This window comes from Calypte anna, chromosome 1 (assembly GCF_003957555.1).
Source record: "Calypte anna isolate BGI_N300 chromosome 1, bCalAnn1_v1.p, whole genome shotgun sequence".
Classification (NCBI taxonomy): domain Eukaryota; kingdom Metazoa; phylum Chordata; class Aves; order Apodiformes; family Trochilidae; genus Calypte; species Calypte anna.
In genome coordinates this window covers 56,123,518-56,139,246 of record NC_044244.1, presented here as the reverse complement: position 1 = coordinate 56,139,246, position 15,729 = coordinate 56,123,518, and the positions used below count along the sequence as shown (strand labels likewise).

The following is a 15,729-nucleotide window of genomic DNA, read 5'->3' as shown; positions in this document are numbered from 1 at the left end:
CTATAATTAATGATTTATTATAACTTATACTGTAACTAAAGCATGTTCTGGAGTTAGCAGAAATCAACGGTCTGTGCAAGAGCTAAACAAACAAGTGTCATGTCTTCTCAAGACCTGTTGTTGACACATCTTCTTCACAAAAGCAAATAATGCCCTGTGGCAAGTCAGTCAGGAACCTTCATTACACACTTTAAACAGTAAAATTGCAGTGTGCAGGTATGCCATTATATGTTTGATTGACTGTTTCCATCACTCCTCACCCTGTTCATTTTCTTAAGCCTTGATGCTGGGATAAAAAAAAAAAAAGTTGTGAATAAATCATTTGGAACTACACAGAGTGCATGAAGACAAGCATCTGCTAGCTTGGGATTTTAGACTGCAAAACCCACTGTGTGCCAGTGCCCTCATTTACCTCTGTAGTGCCTCAGCCATCCCATAACAAGCCCTGAGTGCATCTGAGGGTGTGTGTTATGAGAAAGTTTAACAATAAAAACAGTGCTGTTCCACAGTGTTGTAATACTATTTTTTCCTGATCCGTAGGAGTGAAAGCTTTTTAGCTAGCAAATTGGTGCCATCTTTTTGTTAAGGAAACTTTGGATTTCTTGTTGCTACTACATCTTCCACTGCAATGCTGTCACTCATAGTAGTTGTGAGCTCTGTGTAATGCATACTAAGACCTTCAGCTCTGAAGGTCTGGCATGCTTGGTCGTGTAAAAGACTTGAAGTACATCTCAGATTCCTTCAGGGTTTAGTTGTTGTATGAGAAGTTTGTGTAGCTACCTGGGCAGCTGTCCAAAACTGCAAAGCACATAGCACTTTTTCTTGTGACAGTATGGAACTTGTTATGCTTGTTAAGGTAGCCAAGTTGAGAGGATGCGTAGGAACTTGACCTGGGCTGTCCATCATTCTGAATAAATGTTCAAACAAATAGTATTTCTTGTCAGTGACTTGGCTGAGAGTCTATTTAAGTAAATTAAAATTTCCTGATCAAAATAAAGGTTATTTGATTGTCTTCCTGTTTGCCTAAGCATCTCAGTTTCCTTCCTGAAGAGCCCTTCTCTTGTGGAGTGTTTCTGGGTCATCTGCTCTGGTAGGGATATGGTTTAACACTTCAGTATAAAAGTGCAAGGAAGTAAAATAAAGAATCCAACCCAAACTGATTTGTTGAGAATATTCTTCAGTATTTTTCCAGGGATGTAATTTAATGGTTGTATTTAATCTTAATCATTAAAACCTGGTATTAGTAGGTTATCATGATGGTCTGGCTTGTCCTGAACTCTTCGAATGTACAATGGGTAACAGACATATTCATTTTAATGTGACCAAGCCATAGCTACTGATTCTTAGCATATAGTGAAATTAATATATAGCTGCATGCAGATGCACTGCTGAGGTTTAAAAAAAAAAGGAGTAATATATTGATTGCTGTTTTGCAGGTCTTGCTAGCAATTGGAAGAGATGCGTGCACAAGAAGAATTGGTTTGGACAAAGTTGGAGTGAAGATCAATGAAAAGTAAGGACAGATGTGAGCCTGTGTCACTTCCTATTACAGTGGTAGTGGTGCATAGACATTCAAATGCTTTGAGGAAAAAATTGTTTCCCCTTTGCATATACTTGGACTGTAGCAGATAGCTGCATTTTCTCCCGTATTTCTGTCATGTTTGGTTTTGATACTGAAATATCAGTTCCTAAATGCTGGGAGTCAAGAGTGTCTGTTCCATTTTATTGAGGTTCACAGCTCAGCCTCAGCTTCTTCCATTGACTGAGCTTTCCAGCATTTGTCAGTTCTTCCTTATATCCTCATTCCTGTTTCTTTTTTTACCTCTCCCACCTCTTGAAGCAAATATTCTCTCTGTTCATACAGAGCTTCAGTGTGGTGGGTTTTGTTTAAATTTTTAATATGAGTGCCACTATATGTTTATTTTAAAATACAAGGTCAAAGTAGTGTTCCTTAAACTCACAGTTGGAGTTGGTGATGTGTTTGGGGTTTTGTAGGTGTGTAGTTCTTGCCTTACAGAAACCCTGGGGAACAGTCCTGAGAGGTTTTCATGCTTCATGTAGTGAGGTTGTTGCACCAGGGAGTGGAGCTGTCGGTAACATTTTTGATACTGGTGACTAAAACATCTTCTAGGCATGTGGAGCCTGGAAGATGTTCCCTTTGAAGAAAAGCCACAAGATCATGAACGTGACTTGGTAGTCTATGGAATAGCAGTACAGAGGACATGATATATTTTTATAAATAAATGCAGTGACTGATGTTGCTGAAGGCCACTGTTGCCATGTTTTAAGTAAGTGGAAATTTTGGTCCACTTAAAATTCTCAGGCCCCTGTTATCTTGTAGAATAGTACATATCTTCTTGTCAGTAGGACACCTACTACTGGCTTCATAGAGTGAGCTATAAAATTGATATCATAAAAAGTATATTTGTTAATGAGCAAAATTGAGGAAATTGGACTTTAATCTGGGGTTTGCCATGGGTTCCTCAAGTAATTCTGTGACTGTTTCTGTGCTTGTCTGATTAGTTTTCCTTGTTACGTATGTTTCCTGCAGTGATTACTGCACTATCTCGTTTATTAATGAAGTGGGAAATAATAATTAAAACCATCCACCAGCTAAGTACACTTATAGTTGAAAACCTTGGTGGATGTCCCTTAAGTAGAGTGTCTAAGAGCTTGACCTGTCTCTGTGTAGAAGACTCTGCCCTATGTGTAGGAGTTTATAGTGGCTGCTTCAGCCACTGGACTAGAATTGCAGAAACTGAGAAAATTCTTGAGTCCTACAGCTCCAGTGGGAGATTGTTTCTGACGGGCATTCCTCAGCATTGCCAGTACATAGCTCAGCTGGCAGTAGAGGGTTTTTGAGAAAAGGATTCATGCCTCACTGAGGAATTGATTTAGGAGATGGATCACAACTTCTCAGGCTACCTCCCTACTCAGTGTGTAAATTCCTGTAGTTCTGGTGAAATTTTCACTACTTTATATTCTTTCCCAAGACTGTAAGATTTTGAATAAGACTTCTCCTCTCATGCTTTAAATACATGCCTTGCTCTTACAAGCTAAAGGGCCTAACTCCTGCAAGGTTATTTACACCTCTGGTCTTCACAGCAGAACACGTAGATCTTTTTTTCTTGTTAATTTAAATTGCAGAACAGGAAAAATTCCTGTCAACGATCAGGAGCAAACAAATGTGCCATATATCTATGCTGTTGGAGATATACTGCAGGACAAGCTGGAACTCACACCAGTGGCAATCCAGGCAGGAAGATTGTTAGTCCAAAGGCTTTATGGTGGGGCAACCAGAAAGGTAAGGAACCAGTTTCCACAAAATACTGTCACTGCTCTGCTTCTAAGTGCAGAGAGCAGGTCTGCTTGCTTATAGAAAACTGAGTAGGCTTTTAAGGATTAGCTTTGATGATCACTTTAATTTCCCCTTTGCAAAGATATTACTGCAGATATGTTCTGCTAATTGTGTAGGATGGTATTTATGCCTTATGGATTTAGCAGTAGTGGGGTTTTTTTTCCTGTTAAGAGGTTTTATTTTTCTCTCAGTATATTGATAATAAAATTAACTGAGATAATTATTTTTAACTCCACAGCTTTCCCTAATATTCAGCAATCATTCCCTTTAAATGCTTTAACTCTAATTCAAGGGCATTTAATTACTAAACCTACCTTCATTCCCTAAATAAGCGTAAGAAGGGTTTGTAATAGTCCTAATTTTCACTTTTATTTTCTCTATTTCTTTCACTTCTCATCCATATGTTGTCAATGTAATACATAGTTCTCTTTGTAACTGAATATAGACAGAAAGGAAGATAAAATGTACCCATAAGTCAGCACCTAAGATGTTGAGTTCATCAGTTCCATGTTTCCATTTCCTATTATTGCAGCTGTAGTCAAGCTATGTAGTCAAGTCCCAGTAGGATTAACATGGGTACTCATTTGCACATTATCTTTAAAGAAGGAGGAAGGGAGAGTTACTTTCAAGAGCTGTTGTTATCTGAGCACCACTGATGTCAGTGCTTGTGTCACCCTCATAAGAACAGGGCATAAACATAAAGGTTTTTCTCTGTCAGAGCCTGCTGTATTCACATCAAGTTCAGCTGTTGGTCAGATTTAGAGCTTGATTTAGCTGTTTATTTTAGGCTGGCAGGTAACTGCAGAAACAGAATCCTCAGTCAGTGGGCATAATGTCATCACATCAGCCAGGCAAAGTTGAAGAGAACCATAGCTGGAGCCAGAATGGGTTTTTTTTTCAGTGCAATAGTATGGATATGTCTTAATTTACATTTTATGCCAGATAACTGCCTCCCTAGGTATGAAAATCCTTAGGCTGCCAAAGAAAGCATCATCTCTTTCAGTGGATCCAAGAAATTAGTAACTACTTAGATAGGATCCTGGCATACATTGCTGTTGTAACAAATCCAGAAAGGGTGATTGTATGAAGTTTTATGGATAGGTAGGGAAAGAATGGAAAGCAGCATCTTAGCTGATCCCCAGCCACAAAGGCAATTAATGAGGGTTGAAATCCATAGGAATTAAAAATAATAAGAACAAACAAAGAATAAACAAAGAATAAGAATAAACAAAGCTGACCAACGTGTTAGACTTCTATCACAGAATGGCTAATTCAGTGGCTATGGGGAGAACACTGGATGTTTTTTACTTTGACTCTGGTAAAGACTTTTTGACACTGTCTCCCATGACATTCTCAAAGACAAACCAAAGAAGTACACGTTAGATAAATGGAAAGTGAGGTGTACTGAAAACTGGCTGAACTGCCAGGCTTACAAGGCTGTGACCAGCATTGCAAAGGTCAGCTGGAGGCAGGTCACTAGCGATGTGCCACTCGTGGATACTTGGTCCAGTACATCTGAATTAATGGTCTGGAGACAGAGTGCACCCTCAGCAAGTTTCCAGGTGATACAAAACTGGGGGTGAGTGACTGAGGTACCCAATGGTTGTGCTGTCTGTCACCCAGAGGGACCTGAATTCCATTTTAACATAAGAAAGAACTTCTTTACATTGAAGGTGATCAGGCATAGAGGTTGCCCAGAGAGAGAGAATTTCTAGCACACAGTAAAGCTCCTGTGAAGTCCGGGGCTGGTGGTTGTTTCTCATGGTCTGTAAATCAGGGACACAGTATCATCCTTTAGTTCTAGCTGTCCCTTCAGATGGCTGTACTTTGTGTCTTTGGTGTCACCGTCTAGGACACAGCAGATAAAAAAGATGATGGTTTTCGATGGTTGGGTTCTTTGCAGCATATCCAGGTTAAAAATAGCATGCTTTGTATAGGCAGTTGAGCAGTCTGCTTCTTTTCTGTTTTAAAAATGTACCTTTGATCTGGTATGTTTTTAGAACAGGGCACTGAAGTTCCTCTTCCTTTTAATCTATGCATCTTAATGTCCATGTAACTTTAAATTGTCTGTCCTTGCTCTAGTTAAGGCCTTTGAGAGGGACAACACCAAATCTGTAGTTTAATTAATAAAAAACTTTAAATTTAAAAAAAAGAAAAGAAATACCTTTCGGAAATCTGAACAATCCAACTTTTCTTCCTATCCAAATTTCAGACCGTTGAATTTTAACATTTTGTGCTGATTTTATTGCTGATGTTGTGTGGGTTTTTTTATTTGTTTTGAATACTACAGTGTGACTATGTGAATGTTCCAACCACTGTATTCACTCCTTTGGAGTATGGAGCTTGTGGGTATTCTGAAGAGACTGCGATGGAGAAGTTTGGGGAAGAAAACATTGAGGTAAATGCTTTGGTTTCCTTTGGATTTTAAGTTCACAGATTGTAATTTAAAATAATATTAGGAGTGATTGAAACAGCATTCTGAGTTCTGATGTAAGGGCAGGACATGAATAGGTCCATTTTTGTATTGCTTGGCAATTTATAGATATGGTATAAAAATAGTCCTCAGTTCCGATAGCTCTCGTTGCAGATATGTTCTATTTTTGGCAACAGAGCTCAAATGTGGAATATTTACTTTTTAAAAAAAAAAAAAAAAAAGAAATAAAGGGTTTCTTTGTGTCTTCAAATGCTTCAGGATAAATTAAAGCTGGTTTTGTGTTGGAGGAAATACTTTGGTTTTAATGTCAAAGTGGAGCTTTTTGTAGCTACAGTGAGGTAAATTCCTTGCTATGGGGATTTTTACTTTATAAAGCCAAATGTTGTTATGCTCATTTTTCCTGTTTATTTTGACTGCAGGGACTTAGGGGCTTAATTTTACTCAGCTGAGTGGTCCCTTTTCATTCACTAGGATTGCTGCTCAAGAGTGAAATCAGACATATGTAAGCACTTAGTGCCTAAGGCTGTTCTTACAAAACACTGCATAGGCCATATTACAGAAAGTATGAGGGGAAAGAATCAGACAATAAACTGAACTCTATGTCCCATCACCTGAGAAGTGTTTCTTGGAGAAATAAGCAGATAAGTGGTGGCTCATCCAGTTGAGGACTTACCTCCCTCTTAGCTTTTTCAGTTACATTTTTTGGCTTGGACTGTGGAGAGAATAAGTAAATAAGACTTAAAATGGCAGTGTATCAAGTACAGTCAAGCTGAATGCAGGGCAGGTATTTAAATTCTGCTCACCCCACAAAGTTTGTATATACAGTCAAATTTTTGTGACTCAGTCAAATCTTTTCTGCTGTGTATGTAACACTGAACTCTTTGTGGCAAAGACACTTCCCATTTTCAGAGCCATTTTTGAAGATGCTCATCCAGAAGCACTAGTATTGTGGCTAAGTGCTAACAGTTTATTCTGACCTCTCTATCATGTCACCATATTGGCTTTTGCAAGCTTCAGTAGGATTATTGAGTTGCATCTGTCATTCAGACCTGTGAAATTTCAGTTTCAGATAGTGATGCCTGTAAGTGCTTTGTAACCCCATTAATATCGGAAAACATTGAGCTGTCTCTCCTAGTTTGTGAAAGGACATATTTTTACTGGGGTATTGATCAATTAGAAACTTATTTCAATACTAATCAGTTTTGGTTAGGTTGTAATGAGCTGTTGAGAATTCTGGGTAGAGCTGTGCCTCAAAACACCCTGTCTTTTTCTGAAATACGTGATGTGCAGGTGGGTGAGCAACCTCATCTGCAGTTAGAAATCTGTCCTGTCATGCTGGCTGGGACAGACATAAGATTGTGGTTTTATTATTATTTTTTGTGTGTGCATTTTTTTCAAATATACTTTTCAATTGGCAGTGATACATAACCTAAGAGAACAAGCAAAACGTATGCCCTCATCTCTTCTAAACCCAAGCTTTAAGGCTACTACTTCCCTTATTCTGCTCTGAGAAATATTTTTGCCTTCATCCTGGGCAGAGCCAGAGACAATACAGCTTTCCATGACGGAAGCTTGTATTTGTGTAGCTTAATGAAAGCATGGGGAGCTGCATCCTGGAAATGTAATACACTTAAGCCTTTTCTTGTTTTTTGTGGTGGTTTTTTTTTGGGTTGTTTTTTTTTTTTAAATTATTTGATTACACTAGTACTTGTTTTGTAGAGGCTTCAAGTCTTTGGCATTCATCTAGGGAAAGAGTGTCCCCTAATTTTCAAGTATTCCAAATTCTACATGTATGACTGATTGCTAATGAAGAGTTAGGAGTTAACAGTTCATCCTTGTGCTGCATCACAATCATTGAAAGTTTTTATGTGTGATTTCCAAAAGCCATTGCAGTCAGGAGTAAAGCTCTGCTTTTGGAGGTAGACAAGACAAATTTAAGATGATCTGACAGTTTGTAGAAGATCATGCTCTCTGCTGTGAAATCAGAGAATGGAAAGGGGTTTGAAGGGACTTCTGAGGATCATCTAGTCCAACCCCCCTGCTAGACCAGGATCCCCTAGAGCTGGTTTGGGAGGAATAGATCCAGGCAGGTCTTGAATATCTCCAGGGATGGAAACTCCACAACCTCCCTGGGCAATCTGTTCCAGTGTTGTGTTACCCTCAGAGTGAAGAAGTATTTTTTCCAATAAATTAAATTTCTTTTGTGCCAGTTTGTGTCCATTACCCCTTGTTCTGTCACTGGACACCATGGAGAAGAGTCTGAACCCATCCTCATGACACCCACCCTTTAGATGGTTATAAACATTGATAAGATCCCCCCTCAGACTCCTTTTCTCTAAGCTAAACAACCCAGGCTCTCTTAGCTTTCCCTCACAGGGCAGATGCTCTGGTCCCTTGATCATCTAGTGGCTTTATGCTGGGCTCTCTCCTTCAAGAAGGAAGTTGTAACATAAAAAGCAACTCCACCACCTCATCTTGTTAGTCTGTCTTTCCTAAAAAGCACATAACCATCTATGACAACATTCCAATTGTGTAGGTCATCCCACCATGCAACAAGATCACAGCCCTGTGTCCTCACCCAGAAACTACACAACTTTTTTGGCTTTTTTAAACCAGTATTTTATTTCCAGGTGTACCATAGTCATTTCTGGCCACTGGAATGGACTGTGCCATCCAGAGACAACAACAAATGCTATGCGAAGATAATTTGCAATATTCCAGATAATGTAAGTGCATCTTTCCTCCCAGGGAAAACAGCAGCCATATGTTCACTGTAGGAACCCTTGATACCACAGCTATAAACCAGCTTATTTTAAACAAATTAAATATTAATTTTTTTTTTCTTCCTTTTGAAATTTTATAAATATTAGTAGTGATGCAGTACTTCTGTCTATACAGAAATGGCCCCCAGTCAAATAGGAAATCCTGTTATTGGCATCTGTGTATGGTGGCACTTCATCTGTGTAAAGTAAAAAGTAGAGATCTCTAAGACTGTTCATTAACTTGGAAAAGTGAACAAAGCAATGCATGTAAATATGGTTAGAAGTCATGTGTTTACCTTGATCTCCCCTCCTGAAACTGGAAAATTCCTCTCTCTGAAACTGAGGTCACTCACAAACCATCACAACTTGTAACCTCTGCAAATCCACGTCTATAAAACTCCTGAGCTCATTCTAACAGGATTAATATATCTTGCCTGCACAAATCTCATTTAGAGTGATAATGCCAGGATTATCCTTGGACTAAGTTAAAACTTCCTGGCTATGGAAATGCATGGTACCTGCTGAAGCATAGGCAAAATTACTAATTGGTTAAAAGGATGATTATAATCTGTTTAATAAAAGTGTAGTTTATTTTAATAGTATGAATTATTACAAAAGATTAGGTTGCAAAGATATATTCCTGCTAAGACAGGGGTATGGAATTGCCAGTCCTAAAAAAAAATCTTGCTGTGTTCTTTCTAAGCATCCTGTTACTGTTTTGTAACATTTGAAAACCTATCTGGTTTTTTCCATCTCCTCTTTCTGGAGGAGTTTGCACTAGTGTGGAAGCTATTTTGGGATCCATGGTTATGTTCCTAATCCCAAGTTCCTTAAGAAAATTAAAAGGCTTATTGGGGATATAAAGTGTTTCAGTAATTTATTGCCATTGCTTGTCCTGAAAATTTAGGACCTGTTTAAATATCTAGAGGTAGAGCTGAAAATTAGTTTGTATGAAGAATTTGTTCAGTAACTATCTAAAACTGTAGATAGCCTGATTTGTTTTAACATATGTACATATGTCTGAAGGAAAATAAGAATAATTCCATTTTAGTTACTACCTGATTGTAGCTTTTCTTATTTAAATAAACCCTGTGGTAAATTTCAGTCCTCAGGCTTACTAAAAGAAAAATAACCTTTCAGTGTACTGAATATCCACACTCCATTCATTATATGTGGTATTTAGTGGGAGGAGGAACAACCCAACGGGGTGCACCTATCCTCACCAAAATCTGTTTAAAGCCCTGACAGGAACTGAAGCCTTCAGCAGCTGGCATCTATTAGAGAAGCAATGTCAAGTCAGTACTTCTGTTTAGTGTTTGCTGAGGATATATATGTGCAGTTTGACATATTTTGCCATTTAACTGTAGCACAGATGTGAGGTGTGAAGTAATAGTATCTTCCTTGCTTATAACTGGATGTCTTTCAGCTTGATTTGCCTGTCGCTAGGGACATTCTCTTCCAGTGACAGTGAACACTGCAACAAGAGCCATCAGTTTAGTTACAGTGCACCTCATGCTACATCTGTTAGCTGGTTCCTCTTTCTTGTAAGCAACATCAAGCTGAAATGTCTTTTAATACATACACACCTTGTGCCTGTTCAGCACAGACTCTGGTGTTGCAAGTCTTTGTGCAAGCTTCTGATCTTTACTTAGGCAAGCAGGGTGTTGGAATGAGTGGAATAGCCAGCCTGAATAAAATTTGTATGCTGATGATACAAACAGGTTCTTGAGTTCCTGGTTAAATCTTTCCCTTTTTGGAGAGAGAAGAGAATTATAATAACTATCTCCCATCTGTTGGTGCTAGTGATAGTTCATATTTGTGTGGTTACATTAATTTGTGGTATGTTTTGTGAACTGGTAAAATTATACACTCTGAGTAAGAAAACCTTATATGTTATGTAAAGAGAACTGAATGTATGACTAGGCTTGCATTTTATTATCTTTGGTATTTAGGAGAGAGTCATTGGTTTCCATGTCCTTGGTCCAAATGCTGGAGAAATCACTCAAGGGTTTGCAGCTGCAATGAAATGTGGGGTGACAAAAGAACAGCTGGACAGCACCATAGGAATTCATCCCGTCTGTGCAGAGGTTTGTATATGAAGCCACCTCATATCTCAGCTTTTTTAGCATTCTGGGGTAAAGTGTTGGAAATCTTAATAGCAGAGCTCCGTTATAAAGAGGTCTGAGCTTGGGGTAAGTAAGGAGGCAAGAAGAATGGGAAATTGTCTGGGTTTAATTCTTACAAATATAACATTTAGGTTTAATCTGGGATTTTATTTTTTTTTATGTGGTAATTTGTAAAATGTTTTTGGTCTTCTCTAATCCAGTGCTCCCTCTACTGGGAATTATAGAATTTACCTCCCACTCAAAGATCTGTGTCTGAAGGCTTCAAATACTGTTTCTGCTAAAGTGGTTGTCAAAGCTGTTTTTTTGAGATATGTGTGCTGAAAATAGGTTTATAAACTGGTGCTGTGGAAGGGGACCAGCTACATGACAATTATTTCTATTAAATTCTACTTTTTAAAAGATCTTTCCTTTACTCTCTAGGACTTCTTTTGAAGTGAAGTACATGAGGCCACACAACGATTTTTTTGTTGTGTTTGTCTTGCTGTTCCTCTTTCATGAGCTTAATTTCTCTAGTGGAGAAACTGCTCCTCCCAGGTATAAGTGAAGAGATGCTCCACTCATTTTAGTCATACTTGGAACAGAGGATCCCTGCAAAAACAATATATCAGCTTTGTAGGTCTTTGTACAGGATCAGCGTTCTCACCTGCATGTAGTTTCCAAAGTGATACAGTATAAGCAGTATAATACAGGCTCCATGAATAGAATGGACAGCTAGCAAGCTGATTCATCTTCAAAGTATCTGCAGTACAGATTATGAATTGGGTTTTTTTCTGTACTATCATCTAATGGTGTTCTTGGAAGCCCTTGAAGAGGGGTGGCAGATCCGTATTTTATCAGGAGCCCTGTGGAGGGAGAACTCTGAGTGAGGCATTCAAACCCTGTGAACTCAAGCAGGTTATTAGCATATGCAGTGTGAAGAAAAGGTGATAGTCATAATTTATTCTGGACATCTGAGCTGCTAAAATTGAAACTGAATAGAATGGTGATTAGACATAATTTAGGGAGCTAATTTCAGATAATCATATTTGTTTGAGTGGGGGAGGAAGGAATTGGCTCAGGAGAAATACACTATTCAAAAGCTCCAGGGAACTGCAATAATTTTCAGTGGCAGTCTTCAAAAGCTTTTTTAATGCCTGTTACTTAATTTAATCTCTTCAGCAGTAAACAAAAATCAAAGTGCAAGAGGGTACTCTTTCATTTAAAAAATGCTTTAAAATTATTTGGAATTTGTGAGGTCTGTGCATAGCTGGGTGAACAGAATGATGGATAACATCAGCATAATTTAAGATCTTGTGTTCATGTGCAAAGTAAGGAAAATTAAGTCTGATCTCAAGAGGAAAGGGACAGTGTTGCAGGGTCAGATGCTGAGATCTTCAGATGCTGGTATTTCTTGCAAGGCAAAGTACAAATACGTGTGAGCACAGATTGGCAGGACCTCAGCCTTACAGAGAATTGCCTCACAGCCTAATCTGTACTGCACTGTTTGAAATACAAGTGTGCACAGTCAAGCATCTGAGATGAAGATCAAGTGTCTTCTGAAAGATGGGATGTTTCTTCAAGTTAGTTACCAATGGTTTTCCAGCCATTGTATCTCAGGTTTTGTCTTCACTCGAATAATGAGCAAATTCTGTCAAAAAACTCAGGTTTCCATTAATCTTCAAATAACTCTCAGCTGACTTTTACTAGAGTTAGGGAGTTGTACAGTACCAATAGCTCTTGGAATTGGCTAGAGCTTGAAATCAGGCTGAGAAGAAAACAGATAAATTTTGGACTTCTAACATTTGTCTTTGAAAGTGAAATAAGAAATGTTGTTAGTCTGTGGATCTGAATAGTTAGGTTTCTATCTCAAGCCACGCAGTATAGTTTAATTATATTGCTGTTCTTCTGCCATATATATTACATATGCATTTTTCTTCCTGATTTGTGTGTAATGCTTTACATACTTACAGAAAATGGAGGAGCTATATCATGTATCGATGGTGTTCTCTGAAGTGCTGCTAGCAGACAATGCAGCAAAGCTTTTATTTGGAGAACTGTAGGGCTTTCAGATCCCCATCATCTTAAATACTTCACTGGTATTTGCATAAATGAAACATGTATATACTTTATTCTGTGCTAAGTTTATCCTTGCTGAGAGATGGCTTTGATGATAGCTAATTATTGCAACTTTGAACCATTTAGATGGAAGTGGGTGTGAGTTCCTTTTTTCCTCTCTGTGTTAGATCAATGCAAAACTATACAATTATTCACATAGTAAAGGTGTAATATTAAATAAGGTTTTGTAGAGTTTTCCTTCTTGAATTTTGGTTATCTTTGAAAATACTGTTCTATTTAATGTGACTTGAAAGCAGTAAAGGTTCCAAATCCAAATTAGATTTACTAAGTGTTTCTTAGCTACAGTCCAGAGGATCCAAATCCCAGACATAATACCTACATCATAAATCAATTCCATGTTTCTGTAATATCTAGAATTATACAGAGGCAGAAATTATGTTCTCGCCAAATGCGGGAGCCTTGAGTTAAATTCACTTTCCCAACTAAAACATTATCTTTAAGCCATAAAAACACTTATTAATTAGATGTGCAGACCAGAGTTTTTTACTTTTGAGGTCATTCCCATTGTAAAAACTTAACAAGCATCAAGACAAAAGATGGTAGAAAGCCACATGACTTCCTTAAATTTTTCTTTTCCACTGTAAAAGAAAGACCATAAGGTAACTAAAGAGAACAAAGTGTTGTATGCATGAGTGCTGGTTTGTGGTGAAGATTCTAGATGTATGATTTTCATAATTATTTTTTTATTTTAAGAAATATTTGTCGTTTTCAGGATTATGATGAACTTCTACAAGAGAAAATTAATTCTGGCCTTACTAAAATTTTCCTTTTTCTTTCTTTCTCTTAAGATATTCACCACTCTGTCTGTGACCAAGCGTTCTGGTGAAAGTATCCTTTCGTCTGGATGCTGAGGTTAAAGACCCCCATTCTTGCTATTGCCAAAAACTGACTTTCATCACAGTGGCTGACTTGTGCAATGCAGAAGAAAGGATCTGAGAGGGATTATCCTCGGACATCTGGAGGAATGTGTAGATCCTAACTAGAGTGTTCCCTCATCCTCAGGAGAAGAGCACAGTGGGAGTTGGTCACTTGTGGTGGTTGGCTGGCAAATAGCAACACAATGGGAATATTGACTATTGAGCTGTTGCTTAGCAGGGCATTGAACAAATGCTTTCATGAAGTCACAGCCTGAAGCCTGCATTGTCTGGTGGGCAGTGATGGAAGAACTGCTAGCACAGCTGGACAACAGCTGTTTCAGTTTGGTTTTATTCCTTTCTAGTTTCCTACCTGAAAAAAGGACTTCCTCTGAGCTGAAGAACATTACCCCAGGTTCAGATACTGTATGGTGCCCCTGTGTGCTAGGTTATAACACAGCAATTCCAAGGCCTCCTCGTGAGCATGCATTTCATTGCCAGCTCACATGCATGTGCAGGGGAAATTGTATCTGCATGCATGATGAGGAAGAAGATATCCTTGGAAAAAACTTTAGTACTGTCTAAAATAATGTATTTCTTGGCTTCCAAACTGACTCTGTCATGACATTTGATTTTAAAGAAACTTATTTGTGAAAGCTTTCCTAGTGAGAAAGGAAGGTACTTGTTAATAAGGCCTTGCTATACAGACAGGGTATTTTTTGTTTCTGTGACAGTAACAACAATGCATATAACACAGATGTAGTGATCTTGCAGTTTACATTATTATCCAGTTTGGCACAGACAGAATACAATCTTGGCATTAATTATACTCCCAGGAGCTCTGTGCAACTTTACTCAATTTGAATACATCTTCCTTTCTAAGTGAACTACCATATGCTGCACTGTTTTGGGACTGAATTGGCCACTTTGAATACAACATTGTTGAGACTTTCTTTCAGATTAGTGGGCTTCTAGAATCAAACCAACCAAACAACCTGTCACCCCAAAAAAAAACCAAGCAAACAAAACTCCCACCCAACCTCCAAAAAGAAATAATGAAAAATCTTCTACCTAGATATGGCCTAAAAGCTGTATTTAGTTCCATGTGTGTTTGTTTTATAGTTAATTAAGAAAGCAGTACTTTTAAATACAGAAGTTTCCATGGAAAAGACAGATTCTTAAATGTTCCTCCTGTGTTGGATAAACTGCATACATGTTTATCAAGAAATGGTAAAAATATCTCTTTGGAATGGAAATGTGTTTTTTGATCTGGTTTTTAATTTCCTTTTGTTTTAGCAGAAAAGTTCAGATTACTTTTATTAAACGGTTCTTGGAAGTTTAGTATTTTGGTGTGAATAGGGGTAAATTCTCCAGCCCTCTGGGCACAATGCCTTATGCCTAGATTTCCACAGGGTAACAAATGAATATACTTCTACTGAGATTTGTAGAATAGTGTTGTAAGTTATTTTTATAAATTCATACATAGCTGAAGGAATTTGTATGGTATCAAGATTGATCTGTGGTGGTATTTTTCTAGCCAGTTTATTAAATAAATTACATATTTAAACAAACAGATGCTCATCTTGATGTCTCTTCTATGCAAAGAAACCAGGTGACAGCAAGCTGACTTTTTTAAAGCACCAGAAGAGAGCACTTTGATAAACCTAGTTTTGATTTGTTCCCATTTTCTGAATTTTGAAGGTAGACATTTCTCTGAAAAACGGGGCTTGGGGCTATTTTTTGTGCTTTTTTTGTGCTTTTTTTTTTTTATGTTATTAAAAAATCAATTATAAACCAAACTTAACAGTTGCAGTAGGCTGCTGTCTATATAACTTCTGAAAACTGAAGAACACAGGTTCCTGAGCTGTTGGGCAGCAAAGCTGTTAGCGTTTAAGCACATGGATAGCCGCATTTTCAGGCAAGTCTGTAGAGAACTCAGATCCTGGAGCACAGGGAATAAAGACATATATGAGCTTGAATTTGCAAGTCGTGGGTCATGTCATCATTAATAATGTTAATTTTAACATTAGTGGCTTACATTTGGTAGTTGACTGTTTTCGTGACTCTATTTTTAGTTTAA

At 37.9% G+C, this 15,729-nt stretch overlaps 1 protein-coding gene across 1 annotated transcript in view; it reads left to right on the top strand.

Moving 5' to 3' along the window:
• The window catches only part of TXNRD1 (thioredoxin reductase 1), a 39,524-nt gene extending 24,304 nt beyond the window's left edge, over positions 1 to 15,220 (top strand). The window contains exons 10-15 of the mRNA XM_030460528.1: positions 1,437 to 1,513; positions 3,148 to 3,304; positions 5,649 to 5,756; positions 8,423 to 8,518; positions 10,507 to 10,641; positions 13,584 to 15,220. Coding sequence (XP_030316388.1) covers positions 1,437 to 1,513; positions 3,148 to 3,304; positions 5,649 to 5,756; positions 8,423 to 8,518; positions 10,507 to 10,641; positions 13,584 to 13,646 — 636 coding nt within the window. The 3' untranslated portion in view covers positions 13,647 to 15,220. The remainder of the gene's footprint in view (positions 1 to 1,436; positions 1,514 to 3,147; positions 3,305 to 5,648; positions 5,757 to 8,422; positions 8,519 to 10,506; positions 10,642 to 13,583) is intronic.
• The last annotated feature ends 509 nt before the right edge of the window (positions 15,221 to 15,729 follow it).